Source organism: Trichosurus vulpecula, chromosome 9, assembly GCF_011100635.1.
Source record: "Trichosurus vulpecula isolate mTriVul1 chromosome 9, mTriVul1.pri, whole genome shotgun sequence".
NCBI lineage: Eukaryota > Metazoa > Chordata > Mammalia > Diprotodontia > Phalangeridae > Trichosurus > Trichosurus vulpecula.
Genome location: NC_050581.1, coordinates 129,352,814 through 129,364,992, shown reverse-complemented (window position 1 = coordinate 129,364,992; position 12,179 = coordinate 129,352,814). Strand labels below are relative to the sequence as shown.

The window sequence follows — 12,179 nt, the reverse complement described above, 5'->3', positions numbered from 1 at the left end:
CTTTTTTGTGGGGGAAAATCTTGAGAGCTTAGAATTTTCTGACCTACTCTGCCATCTTCCCAGAATCCTCTCCTGCTCTCCCATTCTCTCCAATGACTTCTGCACATGACTCACAATCTTTTTCTCCATGCCATATTCTTCTTCTCAGTGCCTTCAATATTCACATCAGAGTCCCTTGTAACATTCAGGCCTTAGTATCTCCATTACCTCCATGTCTGTAGACTCCATTCCCTCTCACTTTCATTTACTCACTGGGGATTTGGGAGGTCATTCCTTAGACATCATAATTACTTGTAACAGTTCTGTCTCTAGGAAAGGCTTACAAGGTAATGATCAAAAGACAGAATTGGCCTTAATTTCCCCAATTGTGGTATAGATTGGGGCAGGAATAAAATACATGATAGCTAAAGTCTCTCCCAGTTCTATGATTTGCTCTTTCAAACTCTGAAATTCCTCTCTGATCATAGTCTCCTCTATCAATCCCACACCATTACTGCTATTGGGCCTACTTGCTGCCTTCGTTATGTTTGGTTCTTGTGCCTTCCCCATTCTCTTAGTCTATTAATTCCCATCCAGGTTTCACTTTTTTCCAGTTTTAACTTAGCTTCCTTTTCCTCGTCTGTTAAGGGGAGCAGGGTGGGGCGAGGGGAAGAGAACTAAGTGATTCATAAATTCCTTTCCAGTTCTAAATCCCCATATCCTGGACATGCCATTCCCTATGCCCATAATGCCCTCCCCCATAATCACCTCTTGGAATTTTATTTCACTTCTTCCTACCAGCTGAATTGCTGCTGAGACGAGAGAAACTACAGCCTAGAAATCAACTTCTAGAATTCCCACCCTGGAGCCCATTATCCTGATTGGTGAGTTGTTCTTCTTGAGGCCCACTAATTCTAGGCAGGCTCACTTCACTCTACTCCCTGAGCATTTTCCACCAGACACATTGGAACCTTTTGTCTACACTTTTCCACCCCCACCTTCCAGTTCTGTAAACATTAATCAAATTGACCCTGCCATTGCCACTGGAAAGGTTGTGTCAGTCTATTCTCCTGTAGCTTCATTCATCATTCCAGCATCTTTCCAAATGACAATACCTATCCCTAGCCATCATTTTCCTGTATGTATTATTGCTCCTCCCCTCATTAAACCATAATCTCTTTGAGGGCCTGGACTGACTTCACTTTTGTATCCACATCTCCAATCGGCACAGTGCTTGGCACAAAGTAACCAATTAACATTTTTTCATTAATCCATTCATTCATACTCATCCTTCAGGATCCAACTCAAATATAATCTCCTCCATGAAGGCTTCCTTGATCCTTTCAATTAGCTATCACCTTCCTCAGTTACCACACAGCACTTTGAAACTCCCTTCTCTGCCTATGTGTTTTGTTTATCTGCATTTCCTATGTATTACATAAAGTAGGCTCCTAATAAATGATCGTTGAGCATTAAATGAATTTATTACAGAGTTACTTCTTAACTTTCTATGCACACACTTAGAAATTTTCTTTACACTTTAAGAATGTGCCTTTTTACTCATGATGGAAAATGCCATCCACATCCAAAGAAAGAGCTACATAGAATCCGAATGCAGATTGAAGCACAGTATTTGCTCTCTTTTGTTTTGTTTTGTTTTTCTTTCTCATGGTTCCTCTCATTCATTCTAATTCTTCTATACAACATGACTAATGTGAAAATATGTTTAATAGGAATGTATATGAAGAGCCTATATTGGATTGCACACCATCTTGGGGAGGTGGGAGGGGAGGAAGAAGGAGAAAATTTAAAACTTATGGAAGTCAATGTTGAAAACTAAAAATAAATAAATTATTTTTTTAAAATGTGCCTTTTTCATCTTGATAGTACAGTGGAAAGAACACTGACCTCAGCTGCTGCTTCTGTAAAATGAAAGGGTTGGACTAGATAACTCTCAAAGTCCCTTCCAGCTTTTAATCTCTGATAATATGCATATAATTTAATTAATCTCTGACAAAATGCATAAAAATATACACTATTATGTATATATGCATTAACAACTAGTTTAAACCCCAAAAACGAAAAAATGAGCCAGTACTTCTTCTAAGATATAAATGGTGGGGGAAATACTTACAGCCTCTTTGACTGAATGGAGTAGATTGTATAAAAAGACTGTCTCATTGGAAGAATGAGAGTGCCCCCTTAATTGGGTTAGCATTTTCATGACTTTGAAGTTCTCCAAAAGAGTAAAGTTCTCTTCAGAAACAAAAGGTGCATCTTGGCTTGGGTAAGGGTAATTCTTTGTCAGCATCTAAAATATTAATAAGAGAATAGAGAAAATCAGAGAACTCAAAAACCCTTTTCATAATGGACATCCCAATGCTAGTCATAAAAACATAAATTTTCAAAATAAAAGTCTAAAGTAAAAATCAAAAGGCCTTCAAAAAGCTGCCCACTATTCTTTGCTTTTACCAAACACAACTTATAATAAGAACAGGCCTGAATATTTCATGAGTCCCTTGTAGGTTTTATGTAAATGGTTCATTTTAAATCTTTCACCATGGCTTACCTGTTTTAAATCCCTGAAGAATGTGTCCATTTCTAGCTGCAATGAGCTCAAGTCATCCGTTTCAGAAAATGGAGCCAATCTTTCCAGTTTACTTAGAACTTCTATAAAATTGTACAGAGGTATGCAAGAGAAGAGAGTTTATTAAAATCCACGTGTCTTTCAAATGTATGTTGAATTCTTAAACTGAACATAGTTTTATAAGTTTACCTACATACTTTATAACTATTTATCACTCAATAAGAAAAAGCCAATAAATACAATTATTACTAACACAATAAGTTTCTTTTAGACTATCTGGAGCATGGGAAAGATGTTGCAAGTAACAAGAATGTGTAGAATGAAGGACCTCCCTAATTCTGAGTGCTAGTGCTTATGATCTATATCTGGAAAGACTTATTCCTCAATGGTCTTTTTCTATTCCTAAAAGTGAACTAACCAAAGTCCTACTGGGCAAAGGAAGGTAAAGACAGTAGCCACTGCATCCTGATTATTTGCATTAGTGCAAGTTCAAGAGACAATATTTTTTTTTCTTAATTTGAGCTGATAGCCCTAAACTGCAGCTAAGTAGAATAAGGGAACGTAGATCTATAGCACTCTCAACTTGGCTGAGCAGTTTCATTTTCCTTATCAAAGACCGTTGACAGGGACCTGAGTTGAAATAATCCTAAATCCTACTTCTCTACTTCTCTAATACCATGAAAACACTGAACGACAGATTTTAGATCCAGCAGATTGAAACAGAATGCTGGTACTATTCAGGTGAAATTTAACATGGATAAACAGAAAAAAAATACGCAGACATGGCTAAGAAAATACCTAATTACAAAAACCTGGGAATTCTAGACAACGACTATGTCAACATGAGGCAAAATCGAAATATGAAGGCAAAAGCGTGAATGCAACATTAGATGGCACCAATAGTATTGCCCAGAGGAAGAAAGGTGATAACCTCAATATACTACCCACTGGTCCAATGATATCTGCAGTATTGGAACATACTGGAGTATGTTCAGAAGAAAGCAACAATAGAATAAGGAAGTTCAAAGCCTGGTATCAGAAGCTGGTTGAAGGGAATGGGATGGTATAGCCTAGAAAAAGAAAAGACTAAGAGAAGACAATGACAGTCTTCAAATATTTGAAGGATTGTTTTGTGGAAAGGATATCAGACTAAAAGACAGAACTAGGAACTAGGGAACTTGAGTTAAATTCAAAATAATGGGAAACTAATAATTAGTTTCCAAAATGGAAGGGATGCTTTCTGGAGAGGGAGGAGAAAAGTATTATGGCAGGTTGTTAGTAAGAACTGGAAAACCATTTTGCAGTGTTGATGTAGAGAATATTTCTGTTCAGACGTGAGTTGGATTTGGTCATCTCTGAAGGTCCCTTCTTCATTTATTGTCTTATAATTCTTTACTCTTTACTGTTTTCTCCCACTTTCTTTTCTTTGGGGTTAACCATGAATCAAACATCCATGGAAAAAAAAGCTATCTTTGTGGATATTGTTGCCCAGGAATCACAGCTCTTCTATGATACAAACACCAACGGCTCCAACTATCTTTGCTAAATCTAGCTCCCAAATTCTTCCTTTGAGGAACACTCCCCCTTCAAAAAAAAAAAGGCTTGACAATTCCATATAGGCCATCTATAAAAGAACAATTCCTGTCCCGACTGCAGAGAGCCTAGGCTTACCACTGCATAATAGAGACTGGTGGTTGCTACCATCAACATGACAGTCAAAGAACCTGTCTCATCATTGTCGTTTTGTATATTCTTTTGCAATAAAAGTATACAGCATAAATTGTGATATTAGGTATCGGGCCCTGGTTTTATAAACTCTGAATGATCCAGAAAGTATCAAAAAACTGGATAAATATGAACATATTAGAAAGTTGAATTATTTCCCAGATTGGCAATGTTATCAGTCAATTCCATTCTCCTTTATTAATCAATCCCCTATTTGTTTACTCATTGATTTCATGTCTGCTATTAGTGAGTGTGTGGCAAGCAACAGATAAGTTTTACCTCGGATGAAATGTAAATTCTTGATGAGCACATTTCTGAGAGCTCCATTTACCAGAAGCAATCTTTTCACAGTTGGCCAATGAGGCAGATTTTGAAGAACGGTCTGAAATTTTGCCAGATACACTAATCTGGAGGGAAAAACATTATAAAACACAATGGAAATCAGTTCAACATGTCACTTATATAAGTGAAAAACAACTTCAAGGAAATTATTCATTCACCATTTTTGGAGTTTATTCATATATTAAAAGCTAAAATCATCATTTATTTTCTATGTTGAGTTCAGCAAAGTGTGTCTGACAAATTCCTTTGGTCCGGGAGCAGTGGCATATGATGGAGAAGCATTCAGCTGAGACTCTGAGACCAAGGTCGTTGGGAGCAGGAAAGGGACACCAGTAGGCCTGCGGCATCAGAGGTACAATCCACATTGTGGCCACACAGACATTTCTTTTTTTTTTTTTTTAAATAATTTATTTATTTAACATATTTGGTTTTCAGCATTGATTTTCACAACAGTTTGAATTACAAATTTTCTCCCCATTTCTACCCTCCCCCCCACTCCAAGATGGCATATATTCTAGTTGCCCTGTTCCCCAGTCAGCCCTCCCCTCTATCACCTCCCTCCCCTCTCATCCCCTTTTCCCTTCCTTTCTTGTAGGGCAAGATAAATTTCTACGCCCCATTGCCTGTGTATCTTATTTTTTAGTTGCATGCAAAAACTTTTTTTTGTTTTTGAACATCTGTTTTTAAAACTTTGAGTTCCAAATTCTCTCCCCTCTTCCATTCCCACCCAACCTCCCTAAGAAGTCGAGCAATTCAACCTAGGCCACACATGTATCATTATGTATAACCCTTCCACAATACTCATGTTGTGAAAGGCTAACTACATTTTGCTCCTTCCCAACCCATCCCACTTTATTGAATTTTCTCCCTTGACCCTGTCCCCTTTCCAAAGTGTTTGTTTTGATTACCTCCACACCCATCTGCCCTCCCCTCCATCATCCCCCCCCCTTTTATTTTTTTTTTATCTTCCTCCCTCTTCTTTCCTGTGGGGTAAGATACCCAACTGAGTATGTATAGTATTCCCTCCTCAGGCCGAATCTGATGAGAGCAAGATTCACTCATTCTGCCCTCACCTGCCCTCTCCCCTCCTCCCACAGAACTGCTTCCTCTTGCCACCTTTATGCAAGATAATCCACCCCATTCTATCTCTCCCTATCTCCCTCTCTCAGTATGTTGCTCTCTCATCCCTTAATTTCATTTTATTTCTTTTACATGTCTTCCCTTCATCTTCAACTCACCCTGTGTCTGTTCTCTCTCTTTTACATATATATATGTATATACATACATAAAAGCGCACATAGATACATACATACATACACATTCACTTATATATATACATAAACACATACATATATGCATATTCCCTTCAACTACTCTAATACTGAGGTCTCATGAATCATACACATCATCTTTCCATGTAGGAATGTGAACAAAACAGTTCAACTTTAGTAAGTCCCTTGCAATTTCTGTTTCTTGATTACCTTTTCATGCTTCTCTTGATTCTTGTGTTTGAAAGTCAAATTTTCTATTCAGTTCTGGTCTTTTCACTGAGAAAGCTTGAAAGTCCTCTATTTTATTGAAAATCCATATTTTGCCTTGGAACATGATACTCAGTTTTGCTGGGTAGGTGATTCTAGGTTTTAATCCTAGCTCCATTGACCTCCGGAATATCGCATTCCAAGCCCTTCGATCTCTTAATGTAGAAGCTGCCAGATCTTGGGTTATTCTGATTGGGTTTCCACAATACTCAAATTGTTTCTTTCTGGCTGCTTGCAATATTTTCTCCTTGATCTGGGAGCTCTGGAATTTGGTGACAATATTCCTAGGAGATTTCTTTTTGGGATCTATTTGAGGAGGTGATCGATGGATTCTTTCAATTTCTATTTTGCCCTGTGGCTCTAGAATATCAGGGCAGTTCTCCTTGATAATTTCTTGAAAGATGGTATCTAGGCTCTTTTTTTGATCATGGCTTTCAGGTAGTCCAATAATTTTTAAATTATCTCTCCTGGATCTATTTCCCAGGTCAGTGGTTTTTCCAAGGAGATATTTCACATTGTCTTCCATTTTTTCATTCCTTTGTTTCTGTTTTATAATATCCTGATTTCTCATCAAGTCACTAGCTTCCACTTGCTCCATTCTAATTTTTAAAGTAGTATTTTCTTCAGTGGTCTTTTGGACCTCCTTTTCCATTTGGCTAATTCTGCCTTTCAAGGCATTCTTCTCCTCATTGGCTTTTTGGAGCTCTTTTGCCATTTGAGTTAGTCTGTTTTTTAAGGTGTTGTTTTCTTCAGCATGTTTTTCAGTATTTTTTTGGGTCTCCTTTAGCAAGTCATTGACTTGTTTTTCATGGTTTTCTTGCATCCTTCTCATTTCTCTTCCCAATTTTTCCTCTACTTCTCTAACTTGCTTTTCCAACTCTTTTTTGAGCTCTTCCATGGCCTGGGACCAGTTCCTGTTTTTCTTGGAGGTTTCTGTTGTAGGCTCTTTGACTTTATTAATTTCTTCTGTCTGTATATTTTGGTCTTCTTTGTCAGCAAAGAAAGAATGCAAAGTCTGAGACTGAATCTCGGTGCGTTTTCGCTGCCTGGCCATATTCCCAGCCAACTAACTTGACCCTTGAGTTTTTTAGTGGGGTACGACTGCTTGTAGATTACAGAGTTCTATGTTCCACGTTTGGGGGGGAGGTGCCAGCTCTGCCACCCCAGCACTGCTCCTTCCCCAGCCCCCAACCCGAACTGGGCTCAGATCTTCGGCAGGCTGTGCACCCCTGCTCTGATCCGCCACTTAATTCCTCCCACCAGGTGGGCCTGGAGCCGGAAGTAACAACAGCTGTAGCTGCCCCACCTCCGCTGCCCCAGGGGCTGGAAGCCGAACCACGAACTCCTTCTACTCCCGCAGCTTTTCCCACTAACCTTCTCCACAGTCTTTGGTGTTTGTGGGTTGAGAAGTCTCATAACTGCCGCAGCCCACTGAATCAGGGCGCTAGGGCCCCCTCCGCCCGGCTTCTGGGTCTGGATGGTCCACGCCGCTCAAGCTGGGCTCCGCTCCACTCCGTTCCCAGCTCCCAGCTCCGTGCGGGACAGACCTCACCCAGAGACCATCCAGGCTGTCCTGGGCTGGAGCCCTGCTTCCCTCTGCTGTTTTGTGGGTTCAGCCGTTCTATAATTGGTTCAGAGCCATTTTTTATAAGTTTTTGGAGGGTCTCCGTAGGGAGCTCACATTATTCTCTGCTTACCAGCCGCCATCTTGGCTCCGCCCCCCCCACACAGACATTTCTATGCCATTAATCAAGCAAGATACTACTCTATCTCCTGATTGTACCTTTTTGTTGGCTGTCACCCCTGCCTAGAATGTTCTCCTTCCTTACCTCCAACTCCCGACTTTCCTGCCTTCCTTCAAGGCTCAGCTAAAATCCAAACTTCTGTAATAAGCTTTGCTCACTTTCATGAACTTCCAACAATTTACACCATAAATATGTTGCTTACACCATAAATATGTTTGCATGTTTTTTCTCCTATTAGGAAAGGAGCTCCTTCAGAGCAAAGATTAGTCTGGAATGTAGTAAACCCTTTATAAATGCTTGTTGGCTGTTTAATGAAATAAATTGGTATTACTTTAGGTGCCCTTTGTGGATCCCATATTCCTTTAATTAAAATCAAGAAATGAAATCACTTCTTATTAAAACACAACTGGAAACCTCCTGCAAAAATAAGTGGCAAAAATGGAAAATTGCTGTATTGAATTTGCTGAAGAAAACAGAGCTACCTGGTACAGATCAATTTATTTATTACCACTACCAGCTCAGGAGAGGTTAAGAGCAAAGCATAAAATCAGCAAGTTCCCAGAAACCTATCCTGTCTCGGGATAAATACTGAATCTCTCAGGTGAAAGGTTACACAAAGATCATGTAGTCAAACCCTACTACAAATTCCTATAGCAAGAATTCTCTTTACAACATCCCTAATATTTACTCATCCAGCTTTTCAATGAAAAGTTCCACCTAAAGAGGTTTTGAAACTTCCTAAGGTAGTCATTTTACTTTGAAATAGTGCCAATTATTAGGAAAAATTTTTCCTGTATCAAGATGAAATTCCTATACATTCCCCACCCATTGCTCCTAGTTCTGCCCTCTAGTGCCAAGCAAAGTAAGCCTAATTCCTGTTCCACATGACAAACCTTCAAATATCTGAATATAGATGTCAGATCACCCCAAGTTTTCTCCTTCATGTGGTTATTCCAAGAGGCCTTGTTTTTGGCCTGGCTCCAGTTCTCTTCACTGCCCTGGTCACTTTCCTACGGACATGCTGCTGCTTGTCAGAGATATTTCTAAAATGGGATGCCCACCGCCAACAAAACCCAGCAGGTAGAGATAAAAAGAGAAATTCCATTTAAGATACCTGCAGACAATAGAAAATACTTGGGAGTCTTTACCTGCCAGGACAAACCCAGGAACAATACAAACACAATTACCAAACACATTTTACACAAAGACAGATCTAAACAATTACAGAAATATTAATTGCTCATGGGTAGGCTGAGCTAATATCATAAAAATGAGAATTCTACCTAAATTAATTTAGCTATTCAGTGCCATCATACCGATCAAACTACCAAAGAATTATTTTATAGAGCTAGAAAAAATAATAAAATTCATTTAGAAGGACAAAAGGTCAAGAATATCAAAGGAATCGATGAAAAAAAGTGCAAGAATGAAGTCCAGCAGTTCCAGATTCAAACTATATTACAAAGCAGTAGTCTTCAAAACAATCTGGTGCTGGCTGAAAAATAGATTACTGGATCAGCAGATTAGATTAGGTACACAATATACGGTAGTAAATGACCATAGTAATCTAGTGATGATAAACCCAAAGAGCCAAGCTTTGAGGATAAGAACTCAAAATTTGACAAAAAATGCTGGGAAAACTTGAAAGCAGTTTGGCAAAAACTTAGGTACAGACCAATATCTCATACCATATACCAACATATTGTTAAAATGGATAAATGAGCTAGACATAAAGAGTGATGTCATAAGTAAATTAGGGGAGCCTGGAAAAATATATCTGTCAGATTTATGAATAAGGGAAGAATTTGAGACCAAACAAGAAATGGAGAGGATCACAGGAAGTAAAACAGATAATTTTGGTTACATGAAATTAAAAGGCTTTTGAACAAACAAAACTAATGCAACCAAAATTAGAAGGCAAACAGAAAACTGGGAGGGGAGCATTTATGTTTCTCTGATAAAAGCTTCTTCTTTCAAATTTATAGGAAATTGTGCAAATTTACAAAAATAAGAGCCATTAAAAGATATGAACAAGCAGTGTTCAGAAGAAATCAAAGCTATCAATAGTAACATAAAATGCTCTAAATCATTACTGATAAGAGAAATGCAAATTTTTTAAAAGTCTAATATACTATCTCACCTATCAGGCTAACGCAACAGAATCTATCAGGCTAACATGATAGAAAAAGAAAATAATGAACGCTGGAAGCAATGTGGGAAAATTGGGAAAATAAGGCACTGTTGGAGTTATGAACTGATCTAAAAATTCTGGAGAACAGTTTGAAACTATGCTTAAAGGGTATAAAACTGTGCATACCCTTTGACCCAGCAATACCACCACTAGGTCTGCATTCCAGCGAGATCAAAGAAAGAGGGAAAAGACCTATTTGTACAAAAATATTTATAGCAGCTCTCTTTTGGTGGCAAAGAATTGGGAATCAAGGGAATGCTCATCAACTGAGGAATGGCTGAACAAGTTGTGGTATATGATTCCAATGAAATACTATTGTTTAAAAGAAATGAGGAGTAGGATGGTTTCAGGAAAAGCTGGGAAGTCTTACATTAACTTATGCAAAGCAAAGGGAGAACTAGGAGAACATTGTACACAGTAACAGCAGTATTGTGAGGATGATCAACCATGAAAGACTTAGTTGTTCTGAACAAGACAATGACCCAAGACAATTCCAAAGGAATCGTGATGAAAAATGCTATCCACCTCTAGAGAGAGAACTGATGAATTCTGAGTGCAAATCAAAGCATATTTTTTAACTTTATTTTTCTTGGGTTTTTGTTTGTTTCCTTTTGCAATGTGGCTAATATGGAAATATGTTTTGTATGAAAAAATAAATAAAATGGGGCACCCAGAATTGAGTGTGCCATTCAGATGTGACCAGAAAAACAGTACAATCCTCTTGTTCAGGATTCTATATTTCTATTAATGAAACCTAAGCTCTCATCTTTGTTTGACTACCAAACTATATTGTTGATTTACCGTGAACATGCAGTTCACTAAAACCTCTATAAATTTATATCTCTTGTTATTTTCATAGTAACTGCTGTGCAACCTTGGCTTACCATATTTGTGTTTTATATAACTCACATATAGAACCATAGATAAACATCTATTGAATTTTAATATTAGATTCAGCCCAACATTCTCATTTGTCAAGAATTTTCTGAATCCTGATTTTATCATTCATCCCACCTGTTCCATGCCATCCACATGTTTAATATGCCTGCTACTCATGTCCTCATCAAAATCATTAATAAAAATATTAGGGCAGGAATTTGGGGCACTCAACTAGAAACATGCATATTGATACTCCTTCAAATACCCTACTTTCTCAGTTCTTTAATCTGCTCAATTCTTATGACTTACCCTCCCACACTACTTCAACCAGACAGAAATGACCATATCTTTGATCATGACATTACTTACAAGTGTTCCACTTCCATATCATGAGCTTTGAAATGTCTTTATTTAACCATAATTTCTATATCATTCCATCTTTCCCTCTGCATTAGGACCTCAACTCCATTCCTCATCCTCCCAATGACCAGTAATCTATCTTCTACTGAATTCATTCCCAGGCCATTACCTTTGACAAGATATGATATCTTTTCTTCCATATCTTCACTCCTCGATAAATCATTCCACCTTACACTGTTTTCTGCACTCAATCCTTTACTCCCTTATCCTATTACCAATAATGCTTTGCCAAGCCCCAACCTTAGATTATTACCACCATTTGATGCCTTATCATCTGTATGCTTCTGCTAATGAAAGGAGCTGGAGGAAATCAAAAAACTGTGCTGAAGAATCATTACAAATTGATATTCCATAATCCCATCTAGGTCCTCTCCGAAACAAGACAATACTTCCAAATTTCACCTAATTGATTCATTCTCCTACTCACCATAGCAGCTATACCAAACTTTTTCATCCCTCCTAAAGCCTGCCATAAGACCTCCTTCCACTGTCCTCTCAGTTTAGGACCATGTATTCACTGGAAAAACTTGAGGTCATTTGCCAAAAATCTCCCTTTTCTCTCCTCCTCCTCCTCCTCCTCATCTCACATGATTCAAACATGTTCCACTATCTACCCCTTCACTCTTTTCTCACAAAAGGTGCCCTTGCTCCTTGTTGATCCCATTCCATTCTAGCTTCACCAGCAGACTCTTCCTTCTATTATCTCTGTTCTTATTAATCACTCCTCTCTCCCTATCTACTGGCTACTTCTCTGCTTCCTACAAACATATCTA

At 38.3% G+C, this 12,179-nt stretch overlaps 1 protein-coding gene across 1 annotated transcript in view; it reads right to left on the bottom strand.

The window, feature by feature from the left end:
• ABCA13 (ATP binding cassette subfamily A member 13) overlaps positions 1-12,179 on the bottom strand; it is a 519,839-nt gene that overhangs the window by 397,858 nt on the left and 109,802 nt on the right. The window contains exons 11-13 of the mRNA XM_036739641.1: positions 4,571-4,698; positions 2,549-2,649; positions 2,114-2,290 (exon numbers count right to left, since the gene is read on the bottom strand). Of these exons, the coding sequence (XP_036595536.1) occupies positions 2,114-2,290; positions 2,549-2,649; positions 4,571-4,698 (406 nt within the window). The remainder of the gene's footprint in view (positions 1-2,113; positions 2,291-2,548; positions 2,650-4,570; positions 4,699-12,179) is intronic.